Source organism: Vipera berus (genome assembly GCF_964194415.1).
Source record: "Vipera berus genome assembly, chromosome: 13".
NCBI lineage: Eukaryota > Metazoa > Chordata > Lepidosauria > Squamata > Viperidae > Vipera > Vipera berus.
The window spans coordinates 336,409-354,336 of NC_138216.1; the positions used below are offsets into that span (position 1 = coordinate 336,409).

General features: G+C 53.7%; 3 protein-coding genes across 6 annotated transcripts; 1 reads left to right on the forward strand and 2 right to left on the reverse strand.

The window, feature by feature from the left end:
• Positions 1-200: 200 nt before the first annotated feature.
• Positions 201-6,381, reverse strand: NAA60 (N-alpha-acetyltransferase 60, NatF catalytic subunit). 3 transcript variants are annotated; one of them, XM_081337869.1, is made up of 7 exons: positions 6,291-6,381; positions 4,859-4,974; positions 4,100-4,229; positions 3,590-3,686; positions 2,943-3,177; positions 2,517-2,680; positions 201-2,106 (listed from the first exon to the last, which is right to left on the reverse strand). In XM_081337869.1, exons 2-6 carry the CDS (start codon positions 4,966-4,968, stop codon positions 2,524-2,526), a joined length of 729 nt encoding a protein of 242 aa, XP_081193995.1. In that variant the 5' UTR covers positions 4,969-4,974; positions 6,291-6,381; the 3' UTR covers positions 201-2,106; positions 2,517-2,523. The 3 variants fall into 3 exon arrangements, with proteins under 3 accessions (XP_081193995.1, XP_081193997.1, XP_081193996.1); XM_081337871.1 differs by lacking the exon at positions 6,291-6,381 and adding an exon at positions 6,019-6,202; XM_081337870.1 differs by lacking the exon at positions 6,291-6,381 and having other exon boundaries at positions 4,859-5,319.
• Positions 6,382-8,259: 1,878 nt separating this feature from the next.
• On the reverse strand, positions 8,260-11,452 carry INTS15 (integrator complex subunit 15). 2 transcript variants are annotated; one of them, XM_081337999.1, is made up of 6 exons: positions 11,230-11,452; positions 10,925-11,146; positions 10,683-10,848; positions 9,295-9,813; positions 9,018-9,057; positions 8,260-8,927 (listed from the first exon to the last, which is right to left on the reverse strand). In XM_081337999.1, exons 1-6 carry the CDS (start codon positions 11,425-11,427, stop codon positions 8,756-8,758), a joined length of 1,317 nt encoding a protein of 438 aa, XP_081194125.1. In that variant the 5' UTR covers positions 11,428-11,452; the 3' UTR covers positions 8,260-8,755. The 2 variants fall into 2 exon arrangements, with proteins under 2 accessions (XP_081194125.1, XP_081194126.1); XM_081338000.1 differs by lacking the exon at positions 10,925-11,146.
• Positions 11,453-11,648: 196 nt separating this feature from the next.
• LOC308674100 (deoxyribonuclease-1-like) lies at positions 11,649-17,433 on the forward strand. The gene is made up of 9 exons (XM_081338303.1): positions 11,649-12,415; positions 13,737-13,885; positions 14,099-14,187; positions 14,368-14,451; positions 14,864-14,979; positions 15,259-15,371; positions 15,503-15,657; positions 16,049-16,145; positions 16,563-17,433. Exons 2-9 carry the CDS (start codon positions 13,745-13,747, stop codon positions 16,614-16,616), a joined length of 849 nt encoding a protein of 282 aa, XP_081194429.1. The 5' UTR covers positions 11,649-12,415; positions 13,737-13,744; the 3' UTR covers positions 16,617-17,433.
• The last annotated feature ends 495 nt before the right edge of the window (positions 17,434-17,928 follow it).

The following is a 17,928-nucleotide window of genomic DNA, read 5'->3' on the forward strand; positions in this document are numbered from 1 at the left end:
TGCATCTCCTGGAATCAACAGCCCACTATTTAAAGACAGACTTCAACTCCCTGTGATTATTTCTGAAAGAATTACCAGCTGGATATAGTTCGGTGCAAAAATGGAAGAAAAGCTCCACAAAGTTCCACCTCTGCTGCCCAGGTGACTTGCTGCTCCCAAAGCATCTCCACCAGGTTTAAAGACAACACTGGAGAATCACAAACAAAACAAACCCCTTTAATCCAAGACATTTAAAATGACTGGCTGACGTGCTGTTCAATAAATAAGGAGACCGGCCAATGCAAACACCTTTAGGGGAAGGAAGGGGAGAATCTGCTTGCACAACAGGCAGGCATACGGGAAAGTTGGAGATGTGCTATTCAGAAATCATAAACCAAAACATTGATGACACTGCACTGTCGGCATTTTCAAGCAAATGCACAAAACCTTTCAGGAAGATGCTACGCTGTGCCTGGCACTGAGATGGTTCTTCCACTTGGAGGACCAGATGCCACAGGCCTCTGGCACAAACCTCGACAACACTGCTGGCATCACGGTGTGGCCTCACCAACTGAGCAAATTCTGAAGGGTGTTCATGACATCATGATGGCCCTTTCCTAACCTTTTACCGCAGGTGGTGCCATTAAGAAGATGAAGGGGTCCCCGGAGAAGGGCAAGCTCCACCTGAAGCACGTAGGCCAATTCACCTTTGGCAGTACAACCAGCCCCTGTACTGGGAGCAAAGAGCAGCGGCTTCATGCTGCTCCAAGCTCTGCAGGGCACAGCGCTGCTCCATGCAGCTAGCCAGAGGCAAAGCTTGCCAGCCATAAGCAAGACCGGAGAGGCCTGCAAGTGCCGTTCCCCCCCACCCTGGGTTTCTTTTCCTAATTCAGTCTCCCCTGCTCCCGCCCCCCCACACATGATCTGCCTAACCCCCACCCCCACCCTGGCTCCAAAGAAGGGCTCCTCTGAGAAGTGCCAGCTGAAGAGCCAAGGTGAGGAAACTCATTTGATATTGGAGCACCTAGAAACGCAACCGCCCAGGGCAGGCGAGGGAGCTTCCCGGGCTCTTCCCACCACAGACACAAGACGGGGATTCCTCTGTAGCACTCAAGAAGGGAGCCTGCTGCTTGCTCAGGTGTGCAGGAGGTGGGACCAGGAGCACGCGCCCTCCAGAAGGAAGCTTGCTTGCACCGGATCAATTGCGTTACGTAAACTGCCCGTGCTTGGAGGTGATGCTACTTATCTATGCTGCAGGTACAGGAGGGGGAGGTTCCCCCACACCTTTCAGAAAGGCTCAGCACTCTGCTGGCCCTGGAGACAGCTGGAGCTCACGGATGAGTGGGGGAGCAGCCATGCTTTCCCACGGCTACCGAGGAGCCAGAAGAGTCCTGCAAGGCTGAACACCTGGTCCTTTGTCCCAAGAGCTTACACAGGGAGGGGACTCGCTTGTGCAAAACGCAGCTGGCCCCACAGAGGCCCCAATGGGCTGAAAGAGCTTAAGATGGCACGCTCCTTTTGCGAGCTCTGCTCAAACCTCCTGCTTCCGCTGGGGAGGAGCCCCACTGCAGTTGCCCACTGGGGCCCAAGGCAGAGGGAGGGAGGGAGGGAGAGCAGGGCAGCAGCTTGGGCCCTGACATGGGGGCATTTCCCCATTCCCAGCTCCTCCCCAACTTCCAGTCCACACTTGAAGGCCAAGTTTAGACTAGCGGAAAGCAAGAGATACAGGGTGCGTATGTCCTTCAGCACACATACATTTTAGCATGAAAGAGCCATAGGCTTCCCTGGGCATCAACTGCTCAGCCAAGGGAGGCGTTCCTGCAAGCGAGATGCCGAGCAATGACCACCCGGGAGGCCCCAGCTGCCAACAGTCCCCTCAGTTCTAAGGCGCCCCTCGTGCCAAGCATTTCCCCACTGCAGAGAGGTTGGTTGGGGGCAGAGCAGCCAGGCTGTTGCCTTGCAGTGCTGGGGCAGCAGAACTGCCCATTTTCCTTCTGCTCAGGCTGAAGAGGGGACAGTAGGAACAGCAGGAGGAGGAGGAATTCTGCCAAGTCCACACACGGTTGAGGGTTGGAGTGGCTGGAGCCATGAGAGCTGTGCAACCGCAGGGATGCCGAGAAGGACTCCCTAGAAGAGAACCACGATTTAGGCCCATCAGTGAGCAAGCATAAATAAACTCCACAGGAGCTGAGAAGTGCCTCCTGCTTGTTCCAATCTGGGAGTCTTTTATGACACAGATTGTTGATAAATTAGCTAGCAAAGGTCATGGAGGGCAAGCCTTCCAAGAATACAGCCAAACTGTTGGCCTGAGCCAGGCAGGAACTATTTTCCAGATCTATTGTCATGAATACAAACCTCTCTAGTTCCTCACCCCATTTCAATGTATTACTAAAAGCAAATTATTTTTCTCTTATGAAGGGCTAACAAGGCCATGCTTTTGGAAAAGAGAAACATGGCAGTGATGATCATTAGCCTTGCATGTCCTGATCCACCAAGACCACAAAACCAGGTGGGGGGGGGGCTGGGTCACTGCCTACCTTTGGGTCACATGGTCCGGCTATATTCAATGCCGCTCTTAGCTGAAATGCCCGACCACGGCAATAGGCTGCAGAGGATGTTCTGGGCTTGGCGATAAATCCGCTGGGGAATTGTGCAGGGGCTCAGATTGGCCAAAGTTGAGCCGATGTGCTGAAGATAGTCAGTGCCCTGCTGTTAAGGAACTCACCAGACCAGGAGAGCAGCTAAAAGTCAGAAGCAGCAGCCCAGAGGGGATCATGTGGGCCAGCAATTGCCCACGAGTGCCATGGCAGTGTTGCAACCCAAATTTGACAATTTTGCTCTAAGTATCATGTGCCTGTAAAAAAATGACCCTCAGACTTTGGCTTCTCCTCACCTGGACCTCGGAGAACATTTTTCAAAACTCAGACTGGCTGAGGGGCAGCCAGATCATTAGCAAAGGATATAAAATTGTCCACGGCGGGTGTCCCCCATTGATGTAGAGGACGTAAGTAAAGCCATCTTTGAGGACCCCTCTGATGGAATAATAGTAGGGCAAGTAATGATGCTGCTTAAAGTCTCTGTTTTCGTAGAAATGTATTGCCGTATTGTTGGTGGTCAGGACGTGCAGGTAAATGGCCTTGCAGTGATCCTGAGCAGTGGTCGAAATGTGATCTTTCAGGCTTTCCAACAGAAGAGAACCTGCCACCAGACCAGCAGCCATATTAGAAAGGACCAACCCTCCTTCTCCACTGCCATTATATTGGCACAGGGTTTAAACTGATCGATTCATGGATAACTGGCTCTTTATCTGGAGCAGGAATTGCTGAATATTCCTTCTCCGCTTCCAGGCCATCCTATTTCCATCCTGACAACCTTTAGGTCACACCAGGAATGCACATAGGACAGGGTCTTGCCAGGACAGTGGACACACCATTCAATTACAGAGTAAGTACAGTAAGTACTGTACAGTGAGTACAGTTAAGATCTGCATTTTAAAAAGTACCATGTGCATAATAATACAGCTCTTACTCTCCTGACACACATATGTAGCCAGTTTTTTCTATACCATTTAAATAATTGTAAACAATACAAATATTAAAAATACAGTTACCTATGCCATGTTTTCGAAATTCTTTCACCACTCCTAAGCTTAAAATGTAAGCAACTTGAGTATCAATTGGAAAACCAGATGCTAAAATATCACCATCCTAGAGAAAAACTCAAGAGAAAAACACAGTGAGGATACAGATGTACCAAGCCTTTTTTTTCAGTCCTGCTCATTGCTTGTTGAACGTCTGGGAATGGTTGGAACAGGAAGGCAGGAAAGGAAGAATTGGGGCCCACTGGCAAATTTCCCCTTATGCTCAAAGGGTTAAAAAAAGAGGAAAGGAAACAGGATGTTCCAAACATTAAGAGGATAAAGTTAAAAGGGCAGACCATGAGGTCCGCCCAAGTCTCTGTTACTGATGCAAGCTGGACCCTTTAAAGCTTCACAATAAAACCCTGAAGATTAGTGAGTTACACCATCATGGAAAGCACAAGAATGATTTGGATGGGAGAGCAGGATGTGCAAAGGCCTAAGAGAAGCAAAGACTGTGCAGGACAGAGCCTCACAACTTACCTCTTTGTGCACTTTGGCTCGGCTCTTGATCTCAGCAACTATCATGCCCACAATGATGCCACGGTAAGTTGCGGCCAGAGAAAAAAACTTCTGGTTGGAGGTGATGTCCTGATACCATGAGTCAGGGTATCTATGGAAAAACAGCAGAGTAATGAAAGGAAGAAACCAACAAATTTCACATATACAGGGATACCTATCTCAAACCACAAGCATCCCAATGAAAAGAAAATGTTGGTCATTAAACAGAGTAGAGACAATCTTTGCACTAATTAATTCCCATCAAAATATTTTTGTTTACTAGGAAAATTTCTGAGAAATCTATAGAATTCATTTTACTATTTAAAATTTTTAAAATACTAAATTTTAGTAGCATTTACTAAATATATCATGCAGATTACAATTTTATCAGAAAATGCAAGATGTTTCCAATCCGGTCTTTTAGGAACTGCACAATTCTGCACGCAGTTTCACTGGCACTCTCTAGCAAACCTTCAAAAACATGTGGGTTTCCTCCCCAGTGGTGCCCAATTCTGTGTTCATGACAGGTCCCAGCAAGACAATAAGATCTAGATAGGGACAGACTGAATGGCCTTATTGCTGGATAGGGAATTAAATGAGATGATATTTTCACAAAAACATTATCACCTCCAAATTGTCAATGTTAAGTGGAAACCTAGTTCTATGCTCCCTTTTACACAATTCAAGGACAGATTTCATTCTGGCCCAGCAAGTAGCTGCAGGCAGACAAATGCAACGTACTCAATGGGGAACCAATCACTACAGAGCTGTTTGACTGTGTCTATGTCATCATGACACAAAAGGCGAAGGTATATCTCGCTGAGTGCAGCTGGAGGCACCTCCTCTGTCATTCACACCTGCAAGGAAAAGAGATGCAGTTGGTGGGGTTGAGGGTTTTGTTGCTAGGGTCCTGTTCATCAGCCCTAGCCCAAATCAAGATGTTCTAATACTGCAGGAGTCCAGTCTCCAAAGCCACAAACCTGCTGTTATCTGCTCAAGCAATTTATCCACTGCTTCTTTTGAGCTACAATCCGTTTCCACAGGAAATTACTGATAAATATTAATACAGCAAGGTCTAATAGGCTAAGTAGGCATGGCTAAAACAATGCTTAACAAAATGTTGTAGTAAGACTAAAGTGACTGACCAAATATAAAAGAGCAACACTGCATGCATATTACATGAGATGGTACACTAACACTTCCTTCTTGAATGAAAATGCTAAAAAGCCACGTTACATGATAAAATTAAAACCCAGCCAGGAAGCTAGATGATTAGAGGTATGTTGCTATTGCATAAAGCACTATAAATAACCATGTACACCTACAGCAATACAGACACTTGTCTGTCAGGATTGAGGGAAATTAAAAATACATGAGTTCAGAAATACATTGCGGTCAGTTGTACAGATACACGGAAAGGAAAACAGCAACACTGCTCATCTTTACTCTCTCCAGAACATCTCTAGTTATTCAAAGCATGAACGTTTTACCGTTGATGTATTTAAATGTAAATTTCTATTGCCCGCATAACACAACTGAACCCCCGCTTTCTTATAAAATCAGCCAAGTCCCCCATACCCCCGGGGGTCAGGCAACAAAACTGCCATTAAGCCGGTATTTCCCAACAAGCTTTACAGAAGGGGCCTCTCCTGAAAAGCGCACCGGGCGGGCCACGCTCAAAGACGCCGATGGGCGCTCTCAATAAATCCAACGGCCCCAAAGCCCTTTTATCCCGCTTGCTCTCGGCGTCTTGGCTTCTTTGCCCTTTGTCCCCGAGGCGGAAGCCTCGGCCTCCGCCTTCCCTCGGCCGCCCCGGGACCTTCCGCGGTTCTTCTTTCTTCTCCTCGCCTATCCCGGCCGGGAGCTCGCTCCACCTTCGGGGCAGAGGGGGTCCTCCTGACCTCGGAAAACCCCTGGCCGGCGAAGAGGGGCAGCCAAGGAGCCACGGAGAAGCCCCGTCCCTCCCGGGAACGGCCTTGCACGGCAGCCGGGACCCCTCGAAGGCCGGCGCCTGCGGGGCGCCTGCGGGGCGGAAGGCCGTGAGCGGAGCGACCGCGGCCCTCGCCCCGTCCCCGGCCAGAGCCTCCCGCCGCGGCTCCGGCCCTCCGGGCACCCGCCGAGAAGCGCCGCGGCCCCCCGTGGCCCAGGCGCCCGCCGGGACGGCGCTCCTCACCTGAGAAGGGGCGGCGGCTGCCCCGGCTCCTCGCTCAGCGCATCCCGGACCAGACGCGGCCAGGCGGCGGACCCTGCAATAAGGCGCCGCCCCATTGGCCGCCGCAAAGGGACACCTGACTCGCGTGACCCGAGGAGGCGGGCAGGCGCAGGCGCAGTCCCTCCGCCGTGAGCGACGCTCCGCCCGGGCGAGCCTCCCCAGCCGCAAGCAGTCTACCGCTAGACGTCCCTGGGGTCTCCGCCTCGGACTCGCCTTCGATGTCCTCCTTGCTGCAACCCAACCGGATGGTCCCAGCACGCGGGTCGGGCTTTTCCTCTCTGAGGGAGTTGAAAGCCGTCTTCATCAGGTCGATGGCTTGCTCTAACCTCCAGGTTGAATGGCCGGGGCAATCTTCCTCATCCTCGCTGAGATGGAAGTATCCGAGCTGGATAGCCGGCAGGTCTCTGACCGGCAGGGGGGTTCTCCCTTCGCGGTGGATCCTTCCTTCCCTGCTCCAGTATCAGACATAGTCTTGCAAAGTCCCCCGGCAAGGGTCTTCCTTCTGAGTTGACTGTTACTGCAGATCCTGTCTAATGTCAGGGCCCGCTTCAAAACCTCATCCCGAGAAAGTAGATCTCATGGAAGCCGTTTCTTCCAAAAGGATCTTTTATTAGGAGAAGCTGATAGCAGACATACTAGACAGGATATGAGGGTTTCCCGCTTAAAGCGATAGTGTCCCAAGCAAAACCCCACCCCATAGTTCACACGGTCAGTTCAAACGACCCGATCCCTAGGTGTTAAGGCTCCTCTTGGGAAACGGGAGATAACATCTGCCTGCCTCTGGTTCTCACTGCAATGTTTTGGCAGCTCTTGAGAGCAGAGATAAGCCAGTTGCCAGAGATAGCATTCCTCTCCATTTGCTGACATCCAAGGATGGAAAAGTTCAGAGAAATAAGGCAGGAAAGCAGTGTCACAATGTAACGATAGAGGAAACCAAGGCAATAACCCCCGAGTGCACCCCCTCCCACCTAGGAGTATGGCAGAACCCAGAAGGAAAGATGGACGATCAGGTCAGGATGAAAGGGAAAGAGGAATAGGGAATCTATGAATATGGGGTCTGACACCCAGGAGGGCAGTTCAGCCCCGCTCATCGGCAGAGAAATCCCGGAGCTCTTAGTCCGATGGCTCTAAACAGAAGCCAAGGAATAAATCAGTCTGACCTTCCAACTGGCACCGATATGCAGCCTATCAATTTTCATCTCCAACTGCAAATAAATCAGTAAATGCGGCAGGCCTCGGTGGCATCAGAAGCGACCCTCAGAATTACCACAAAATAGGCCACTGGAATAAACATCATCTTTAAACTTCGTTGCATCTCAAGAGAGAAATAAGTTTCATCACTTTGGAACCTCTGTCCTAACTACACGTCCAAATTATTCATGGATGGGACCAGAAGGCTGCTTCCCATAAGCGATTTGGACAAAATGCCTACTCTTCTCTGCTGCAAAGCCAATTCCTTCCATTTTGATTAAGAAATATATGAGCCATGCATGCATATTTCAAAGAATGAAAGAGCATTGCTAAGTCAAGAAGCAATCTGGCCTTTAAAACAAGTTATTAACAAATTTGTGATTTCTGTGCAACTTTTAAGGGTCCAACAAACAGTAATATTGACGTCTCAAGTTCAGTGATAAATCAGGGCCCAGAATGCACCTCCTCCTCCTTATAACCAAGAAATCCATTAGACTGGAAAGGCATCTCTTGATATCAGACACTAAAGGGGTGTGTGTGTGTGTGTGTGTGTGTGTGTGTGTGTGTGTGTGTTTCTTTGCTACAGAATGTACACTCTTCAAAGTGGGCCACAGCTTATCATAAAATATTCCTAATTATAAGTTGTCAGCTAAGTAAAAAGATGTTTGCAGTGAACATTTTCTCTAATCAAATCTGGATTTACTATCCAACTCCTATAGAAAATGCTAGAGACCACAGGTTTTGAAGCAGAAATGTTTAAAAATGCGCTCAGGTTTTTCACATAAAAATTCATCAAAACAGCTTACAAAATGTTATCTAGCTATCATTTTGCCAATTTTACATAACTATCCACCCATTTTGTTTTGGGTGGACAGGAAAAAAGTTACCAAAACGTTTCTTGGCAAAACAAACCCCACAATTTTGCCTTCCTCTACAGTTAGAAATGATACCAAGGCAACAGTAGGAAGGAAAAGGCTCTTGCCCATTCAGAAGCTGGAATTGTACATCTTATGGCCAATCCATTACACGTAAATTGGGTTTAATTCCCCTTGTTAAGTGGCCAGCACCATCGGTTCTCTCCTCCAAGAAAAGACAATCTCTTTCTCCAAGACCTGTTTCTTTAATAAATATAGAAATCCACCCCATGCCCACCTCCCAAAATAACGGGCTCTCTTTCTAAGGCTTCCACAAGGCATGGAAAAGAGGAAGTGTTGGACCAAGCGGGAGCCAAGCCTTCAGCGAATGGGCCGGTATGGAAATGCCACGCCTGGCATGAAGGCCTGAGCAGTGTGAGCGGCATGGGCAGGGTATCCAAGTGGAGGTGTATGGATGGGGGGATAAAATCCTGGCGGCAGAGCAGCGTGGGCTGGAGGTTGGACTGGACCCGAAATCACCAGCTGGAGCAAGCTGCGGAGGAAGAAGAGACATGCCTCAGTGTGGGATGGGATAGCATCGTCCCCCTGCCCCGCTTCTGTCAAGTATGGCACGCTTCCTTACTTGTTATGCGGCAGCCCAGAGCACACTGTCCTTAGATTCTCTGAAAGCAGAGGACAGAGTAATCAGAATAAGGGACATTACCAAGGTAAAACCAACACGGTCCATCTGCTGCATTACCACTGCCCCACCAGAGGCTGCCCCAGGCAGCCTGACCGAAGGCTTCAGGAGCAGAGGGGAAATCAGAAGCAGATCAGGGAAGGGAGATGCTCCACTCTGCCCTCCTTGTTCCTCCGCCTGAGAGCAAGGCCTTGGGCCGATCCTTCACATGAATACCTACCCCTTGTCCAAAGCAGCACTCCGGAGGCCATGGCCACCTGCAAGACCTGGGCCAGCCGGTCCAGCGCCAGCTCGATCTCCTTGGCCGCGTGGAGAGGGTTCAGCTTGTCAGAGAGAAGGCGCACGTCCTCCACCAGGGAAGCCATCTGCTCCCCAGTCACCAGCCCCAGGCGTCCATACAGGTTCTTCTCGGTCAAGTGGCCCTGAAGCAGCATCAGCACCTGGAGGATGCTGAGTTGCAGCCTGGAGTACAGCAGGTGGCAGTCCCCGTCAAGGCTGTCCAGCAAGTCCATTTTCCCACCGAGGGCCCCACTGGAAAGAGGCGGCTTCCGTCTCTTATAAGCCAACGGGGCTTTCACACACCAGCAGATAAGGCCACAGAGTGGAGTGAGCTCCAGAAAGCCAGGAGGGGGGCTTGTTACAATTGGTGTGTTCAGAAAGGTGATCAAGATCAATCGGGGATCTTCGAAGATCCAGGAGACGACCATCTCCAGCAAATCAGGGGAAGGGATAAGATCATCTGGAAAAGGGGGTAAAATGTTGGCGGGGAGGTAAGCTGATCCACATGTGACTCGGCTAACATGTAGGAACTCTTGGGTGGAAAATAGATTTAGATTTTTTTTATCTTACCTTTAAGTAATTCAAGATGGAGAACATAACCAATACTCGTATTTTCCACACGACCACAACCCTGTGACCTGGATTGGGCTGAGAGACAGTGACTGGTCCAAAGCCACCCAGCCAGCTTTCACGCCCCGAGGGAGGCCTAGAACTTCCATCTCCTGGTTTCTAGGCCAGTATCTGAACTGCTACACCAAAGTGGATCTCGTTTGTTCTAGAATGGTTTAAGTTTACATATTCTAGAACTGGGGTGCCAGCATCCCCTTACTTCCAGATGTTGCCTCTGCCATTGTTCTGTCACGGCCTTTCAACAATGCCCATATTTGTTTCACTACAACTGGTGAGAACCTCTGAGTATCATTTCCCTGTGAAACACCCAAGGCAGCTAATAAGGCAGGAAAGTTAACAAAGACTGAATCTGTGTTAGTGAAGCAAAAAGAACATAAACACTCATACAAGTGGCATTTGATAGACCAGAAGAGCCGACTGCTCAGCCACTACAATGAAACTACCCGGAGAGTGGGGACACACCAGCACACATTGAAGAAACCAGGATCCTTGGAAGAAGCCCTGGGGCCACGGGTGAGGTGGTTGACCCCTGGCCCTGCCCAGGAATCTGCCAGCATTTGTACACACACATCAAAATGTCCCAGCCAGGTGCACGCATTGCGACCGGCTGGAAATCTCAGAGGAAGGACCGTGCAGCGCATACAGGATGGCTGGACCTGGGCAAGCAGCCCCCGTGGTCCCTCCAGCAGAGGAAGGTACCTGAGGACAGGTCGTAGAGCATGACCACGGCTGTGATGAACTGGCAGCAGAATCGAGGGCTGGCGCTGAAGATGTGCCGGAGGGTCTGGACGGAGCCGGGCCCCAGGCTGCAGTAGTCGTCCACCAGGGCCCGGGCCAGCCTCACACAGTAGACGGCCGGGGTGCGCTGCAAGAGAGGGGCCAGGCCCGGGTCAGGGTGGGCGGCAGCGATGCCCCCCCCCGCCCATCTCCCGGGGCCGCACCTGCAGCCAGGAGGCCACGCACTCGAGCACGGGCACCCGGCCGACGGCCACGGCCACGGAGACCAGCTTGCCCAGCAGCGCCATGCGGCTGTCGTCCGCCTTGTTGCCCTGCGGGGCGAAGAGCGCTGAGAAGACCACCTGCCGCACCGCCTCCTGGCTCTGCTCCTGGAAGTAGCCGCAGAGGGTCTCCAGCAGCTGCAGCTCCTGCACCGCCGTCAGCCTCTGCGGGCACAGCGGGGCGTCAGGCGCCGGCCGGGCCCCGTCGGCCCCCTCGCGCCCATCCCGCCCGCCCGCCCGCCGCCCACCTTGGGCTGCGCCCCGCCGCGCTCCTGCAGCGCCTGGAAGACGAACTCCTCCAGCAGCTCCACCGGGCCCGCGTCCCCGGCCGGCAGCGCCGCCGCGCTCTGCAGCTGCCCGCTGACCAGCACGTCCAGGTGGTAGAGCGCCTCTTTGGCGGCGCTCAGCGCGTCCCGGCGGAGCAGCGCGTGGCGCACCTCGCTCATGGCCGACCTCGCCGCCCGCCCGCCCGCCTACCTGCCTGCCGACGGCGGCCGGCCCGGGCCAAAAAGGGCGGAGCTCCGCGGCGCCCCCTGCCGGCAGCGCCGCCCGCCGCGCGCACGTGGCCCGCCTCGCTCCGCAGCTCGGTCCCTGAGCGGGTGCCGCGGAGCGGGCGGTGCCGGTCCGCCCGCCGGGAATCCGGGGAGCCCCGAGCGAGCCCGGCGCCTCCGAGGTCCCGGCGATGCCTCGGCCTTCGTGTCCCCGCCATTCAGCGGAGCCGGCCCTGCCGGGCCCCTTGGGGTGCTGCCAGCTGGCCGGCTCGGCCCGGGAGCTGAGAAGCCGGCAGATGCGCTTCAAGGCCCCGATAAGGGTCGCCCCGATAAGGGCCTTGGTGCGGCGCTGCGGCTGCGAGGAGAGAGAGTGGTGGGCGAGGTGGTCCAGCCCAGGGGGCAGGAGAGGCCAGGAGTTGCCCCTTCGAAGGGCTCCCCCCCCCGTTCCTCGGTCGTCCGCTGGCAGAAACCGCCCCTCGGGCAGCCTCGGCACCTGCTCGCTCCGGGCTGCTTCTTCAGCCTGGCGCTTTTCCACGGGTGCAGGCCCCGTTTTGGATTAATGAACGCCAGTCCACGTGATCAGACTCAGCTAGCCCATCGAAGTGGAGGGTGTTCGTGCCCGCTTTGTGTCCTGCCACCTTTGCTCTGGTCTTCCGTGTGGGCATTTGGCATCAGTCTTAAAGTGGTTGGCATGCAAGCAACGGCCTGGGTGCTGCTTGTAGAACACGTCCATATCACTTGGGCCGTTGTCCCACATTTTCTCTGCTATTGGTGCAATGCCCGTCTGCTGCGAGACTATCGCTGCTGACGTGGTCAAGAAGGGACACGCTCAATGCCAGCGCCTGCTGAGATAAGGAACAAACAGCTGCCAAGGCCAGGGGTCCAACCTATTTAAGGGAGCTGGGAAATCAACTACCCCACTAGCGGGACTGGACCTGTGCAGGTAAGGAGCAGCTCTGTCTCTCCTGGAACAGATTTCAAAGCCCCGCTTTGGCTAACCCAGAGCATAAGGGGACCCCAGCACTGACTCCTTGGCTGGACAGAGGGACCTGGATGATGTTCACTCTAGACATCACCCTAGACCTGTGGTGGCGAACCTATGGCACGGGTGCCATAGGTGGCACGTCAAGCCCTCTGTGGGCACGCGTGCTGTTGCCCAAGGCCTAGGCCTTCAGCTGGGCTTTATAAAACCTTTTTCGCTTTAGGCCTCTGCTGCCATGTGCAAAAAAAAAAAAGGTTCAATCAATCAATTTCAACCTTGGGGGGGGAGTTCTCACAAAGTTGGAATTGATTGAACTTTTTAGTCCCACCCAGTCTGCCGTTACCACTGCAGCCATGCCCACCCAATGGGCCACACCCACCCAAAGGGCCATGCCCACCTGGCACCCGATGATACATAAGTGGGTTTTGGGTTGCAGTTTGGGCACTCGGTCTCTAAAAGGCTCGCCATCGCTGCCCTAGACCCACCTAGAGAGCTAGCTGGGGGCAGTGGTGAAGTTGCTGGCCTAAGAACCAGGACAGGGTGAGTTTGGCCTTCAGTGCCTCTCAGATTGGTCCTTTGGTCCCCAGTTCTTGGCATGCCTCTCTGTGCCTTCACCTGGCTGCCTCTCTACCTGCCTGCCTGGAAAACCGGCCCTAACAACTGGACGCAGCAGTGCTGCCTTCAGAAATTCTAAGCCGCATATTGCACAAGATGGCATCTGTCCAAAATCTTCCTGGGCAGAAATTTTCCTTTCTCAGCTTCCTTTTAGCTCATTCACGGCCTGGCTGAGATGCTCGTAAACGCCAAGCCCTGGGGTATCCAGCTCTGCCAGCTAACCAAGTGAAAGCCTTCCAAATTCTCTTCCGACTTGCCCCAGGGATGGTGAAGCACCCTCCCCTGCCCCATATGTAAGCTCCCAAAGTCCAGTGGAGTGCCACCTTCTGCAATTTGCAGCAATTCTGTGGCATTTATGGAGACTTGAAGTTATTGAGCTTGGCAAATGCCCCTGTTGTAAGTTTACAAGCGAATCAAGCAAATTCCCCTTGCATTTGACTGGTGGCTGAGTGCACCTGCTGCAGGAGGTTCATGTCACTACGAGCATTGTGCTAGCCCAACTTTCCTTTCCACCCTGTTTGCATAATGTCCTGTCAACACACCAGGAATGCTTCTTGGTTGCCCTGGAGGGGAACGGCAGAGAGTGCAAGGCACAGCATAAGAGAAGGCACAGCTGCTTCCTGGTGGCGCCATTATGGCACCCTCCTTGCTCCCTTCTCTTCTACAGGACGAGGCATGAAGACCCTCTTGCTGGCACTCCTTGGGGTGGCTTCACTCCTGCAGCTCACCCTCTCCCTGAGAATCGGCGCTTTCAACATCCGGGCCTTTGGGGACAAAAAGCTCTCCAATCAGACCATCTCCAGCTTCATTGTCAGAGTGAGTCGCCCTGGCTGCACTGGGGAGACTCCCATCTGGCAGCCTGGCCCACTGCCCTCTCATGCCCATTCATGGCCCAGGTGCAGCATTCCTTGGGCTGCAGCCCCAGCTGCCTTGGAGCTTGGCCAGATCTCTCTCTCTCACCCTGCTGACCCAGGGCTGCCTGCCCTCAGTTGCTGCAGACAGACAGGTTCCTCTGCTTTGTCCCTCCAGATACTGACCGCCTACGATCTTGCCTTGATCCAGGAAGTCCGAGACGCTGACCTGAGTGCAGTCAAGAAGCTGATGCACCTAGTCAATTGGTGGGTTTCACGACAAAATGTGGAGCCCCTGCACAAGCAGAGGGAAGGAGGGCAAAGCCTTGGGGACACTTTTTCCCGGTGGGTGGATTTTTTCCTGGGGGGGGTGCCTTGAGGAACTACAGAGTTCAGCAGGCCTGGTGGAGATGAGTCCTACACACCTTCATGGTCTTTCCTCCCCAGGGCATCGCCAAATGCCTTCGGCTACCTGGTCAGCAAGCCTCTGGGGCACAACAGCTATAAGGAGCAGTACCTCTTCATTTACAGGTGAGGCCTCAGGTAAGGCCAGGTGGAAACAGATCATCTGGGCAGTTGTCAAAGAAATCCTTAAAAGCTGCATCTCCCATCAATCAGTTTCTGGATCTCAGCAAGTCTCCTTTTGCTCACTATTCTGTGCATTAGTCACACACAAACACACACCATGCTTTGAAGTCCTTTACTGTTGTTGCTTTGTTTTGTATAAAGTAATTATTTTTCTGCTTTGTTCTTAATGGCCTTGGGCATCCTTGGTGGAGGGATGGGAGATAAAAATAAATGCCCTCCATCTTGCCTTCCCTGCTCTCCTCTGCTCTGCTCCCTCCCTGCCCTTCCCCATCTGCCCCTCCAGCTTCCGAGGGGGGGGGAGGACAAGGGTCGCTGGAGTGGGAGAAACCGGTGGCTGCTGATTCTCTTGGCCCAGGCAGGACAGGGTCTCTCCGGTGGAGAGCTACTATTACAAGGACGGCTGTGAGCCCTGCAGCAACAACACCTTCAGCAGGAAACCCTTCGTTGTCAAATTTGCCGTCCCTCAAGCAGGTGAGCAGCCCTGTGGTCTTGCTGGGCTTCTCGGGCAGCCTGCAGGCGTGGCAAGGCAGGCTGTGGCCCGCTGGCCTCTTGCTGCAGTTCAGTGCAGCAAGGAGTAAAGGCCGGTGCAGGACACCCCTCCCCGAAAAGGCAGGCCAAGCAACGTCTGGGGGAGGGGCCGTCCAACCCAGAAGTCCACAGGAAGCACCTGGGAGAGGGAGGCATGGAGGCTTGGGTGGGGGTATGTCTCTTCTGCACGCCATCTTTCCTTCCCCCCCCCTCCCCCCTCAGAAGTGAAAGAGCTGGTCCTGGTGCCCCTGCACGCAGCTCCTGAAGCTGCAGTGGCCGAGATTGATGCTCTCTACGACGTCTACCAGGATGTGAAAGGCAGGTGGGGGGCCACGGTAAGCGCCTCTCCTGGAGGGGCTCTAGGGCCCTTCTTCCTTCAACACAAAGGTGGGGGGCTGCGAACTGGTGGAAGAGTTGCCATCCACCCCGGTGCTGGGCAGGCACATCCTACTCTTTCCCCTGGCAGGATGCCCTCCTCCTGGGAGACTTCAATGCCGGCTGCAAGTACGTCCGGCTGGAGGACTGGCCCTCCATCCGCCTGCGCTCCGTCAAGGACTTTCAGTGGCTCATCCCGGACACGGCAGATACCACGGTGACCAACACCGCCTGTGCCTATGACAGGTGGGGGCAGGAAGTAGCAGAGCGGGAGATGGCATGCGCCCTTTCCTTACCGTCTCCTGCGCAGACAGCTGCTGCGTTCAGTGCTTGCCAGCCAGCCATGCTGGGGCTGACTAGTCTTATCACCAGCCAGCCCTAATCAGAGACCTCCCCGGGAAGGCCAGGAGCAGCCGCAGAGCACCTACCTGCCAGGCCCAGGTCCTAGGAGGAATGCACTCTTATTTGGGAGGTGCCCAGCAAGGGCCTCCTGCCCCATCAGCTGGCACGGTTCCGTTTTAAAACCATCTCCCCTCGCTTCGTCTGTGATTAGCAACCCCACCTCCAGTTCCCTTCCCAAAGCTTTCTGCTCTTCCGGTCACCCTTGCGCTCTTTCTCTAACCGTGTCTGGCTGCAGGATTGTGGCAGTGGGTTCAAAGCTGAGAGAGAGCATCTTGCCTGCAACAGCCAAGGTGGACAACTTCCAGAAGACCCTGAAGTTGAGCTCCAAGGATGTGAGAGTTTTTTCACAGCCTCTGGGGGAGAGGAGAGAGGAGGGGTGAAACTTCTGGCAGAGGTCAGGAGAGGTGATCTGAACCCGAGAGCTGCCTCCATCCTTGGAACATCCCCCTCCCCCGGCCTCTCTTGACCCTTTCCAGGAGAAAAACTACTTTGTGAGTTGAAGCAGTTTGAGACCAGGGGACGAAAGCTGCATTTTGGATGTGACTCTGAGCTCTGCCATAGTCTCCCTCATTACAACAGACGGCTGGGGTTTCCAAGGTTGTCAGCTTCACCCCAAGTCTTGTTTTGGAGACAAATTATGGAAACTTTGCTTTGTGGCCTGCTGCCCTTTCGGACCACTCTTCGCACAGCAGTGCTGAGACTGTTCCAGAAACTTGACCCCTGCTCTGACGTGTTTTTGCCCTTGGCAGGCCTTGGCTGTAAGTGACCATTTTCCAGTGGAGGTGACCCTGAAATCCAGCTGAGCCCCCCTGGCCCAGGAAGACCACATCCAGCCTGCAGCCCTACCCAACTAGTTCAGAGATGCTGCTCGGATGGCCTCGGAGCCCAGCATGACCCTTCAGAGACCCAGGCGACAGGCAAAACCTCAGCAGGTTCTCTTTCTGACACAACAGAATCTTAAATAATAAAAAGATTAGCTGCCTTCAAATGCTTTTATGGATTTGATGAGCAACAGCAAGATGCCAAACTGGAAACATTTACAGAAGGCAGATGAGCACCCAGAGAACATGAATGGCTCCCAGCTGCGAGGAAGGTGCCTCTGCCTGGCCACCCACCTTCCAGAGAGTGCCCAGGCCCTTCTGGGCCCAGGAACTGTGCAGTGAGAAGCTATGTAGCCTGTTGCCCACCCTGGCCTGGCTGCTGGTCATTGGGACCTCCACCCAGCCTCCTGAAGGGTGCCAGGAGGTTACCTTCATCCTGGATGCCCTTCCACTCCCTGAGCTGAGGGGCTGCCCCCCAATTGCGGTCTTGGCTGCTCATCAAGAGTCCTCGCCCCTGACAAGCCCTGGAGGAAGCTGAGCCCAGGTCCTTAGCCTGACTCCAGGGCTGCTGTGGGCCAGTCATCGGGGCCAAGACCGGAGGTGCCACCCACACCGGCTCCAGAGATTGGAAACCAAGGGCTCTTTCCCAAGGCCAGTCGCATCCCGTAGAGCAGCCAGTTGTACAAGGCGCAGCAGCCACAGCAGTTGTGAAAGACGGCTGGCCACTTCCAGTTGCTCTCACCGGTCAGCTCTTCCATTCCCCTCACCCGGCCAGCATCCACCCTGCTTCTGGGTTTGTCCACCTGTCAGGCAAATGGACATCTTAGAGACAAAGGCTAGACGCACACATCGGGTGAGAGAGACCATAGTTTGCTCTGGACACCACAACTGAGTTACTGTAATCTAAGGAGCACCCACCATGACTGGGTTCATGTGCGACACCAAGCCCAAAGCAGCGACATCATGTGTGAACGCAAAGGGTCTGTCTGGGTAGACATCTCTAAGCAGGCCCTGCTGAGCTCCCAGGGGTTACCTGGGTTCCCTCAGGCACAATTTGAGCATTTTGGAACTGGGGGCGGCCATCTTGGTCCACAAACAACTCCATTGCTCTGTTTTGAATCAGGGCCCTTATCCCTGCCTGGGAAGAGCAAGCGGGCTCTACCTCTCCTATCCCGAATGGGCATGACTCCACTGACCTCAAGGATGGATCCACAGGATGGTCTCCCTCCCAGGCTGCTGTTAGGTTGCTTCACATCCCACCCCAGCCAGCTTCTTGCACGGCACACTCAGCCCT

What these genes read in the sequence shown, in the direction of transcription:
- NAA60 (XM_081337869.1), bottom strand. Translation starts at nt 4,968, where the DNA reads ATGACAGAGGAGGTGCCTCCAGCTGCACTCAGCGAGATATACCTTCGC. An exon ending in ATTTCGAAAACATGGCATAG is followed by an intron (nt 3,178 to 3,589) that starts GTAACTGTATTT and finishes GTCTGGTGGCAG; the next exon opens with GTTCTCTTCTGTTGGAAAGC. An exon ending in CACCCGCCGTGGACAATTTT is followed by an intron (nt 2,681 to 2,942) that starts ATATCCTTTGCT and finishes ACAGCAGGGCAC; the next exon opens with TGACTATCTTCAGCACATCG.
- INTS15 (XM_081337999.1), bottom strand. Translation starts at nt 11,427, where the DNA reads ATGAGCGAGGTGCGCCACGCGCTGCTCCGCCGGGACGCGCTGAGCGCC. An exon ending in GCGGCGGGGCGCAGCCCAAG is followed by an intron (nt 11,147 to 11,229) that starts GTGGGCGGCGGG and finishes CTGTGCCCGCAG; the next exon opens with AGGCTGACGGCGGTGCAGGA. An exon ending in AGTGCTGCTTTGGACAAGGG is followed by an intron (nt 9,058 to 9,294) that starts GTAGGTATTCAT and finishes CTCTGCTTTCAG; the next exon opens with AGAATCTAAGGACAGTGTGC.
- LOC308674100 (XM_081338303.1), top strand. Translation starts at nt 13,745, where the DNA reads ATGAAGACCCTCTTGCTGGCACTCCTTGGGGTGGCTTCACTCCTGCAG. An exon ending in TCTCCAGCTTCATTGTCAGA is followed by an intron (nt 13,886 to 14,098) that starts GTGAGTCGCCCT and finishes TTGTCCCTCCAG; the next exon opens with ATACTGACCGCCTACGATCT. An exon ending in ACCGCCTGTGCCTATGACAG is followed by an intron (nt 15,658 to 16,048) that starts GTGGGGGCAGGA and finishes GTCTGGCTGCAG; the next exon opens with GATTGTGGCAGTGGGTTCAA.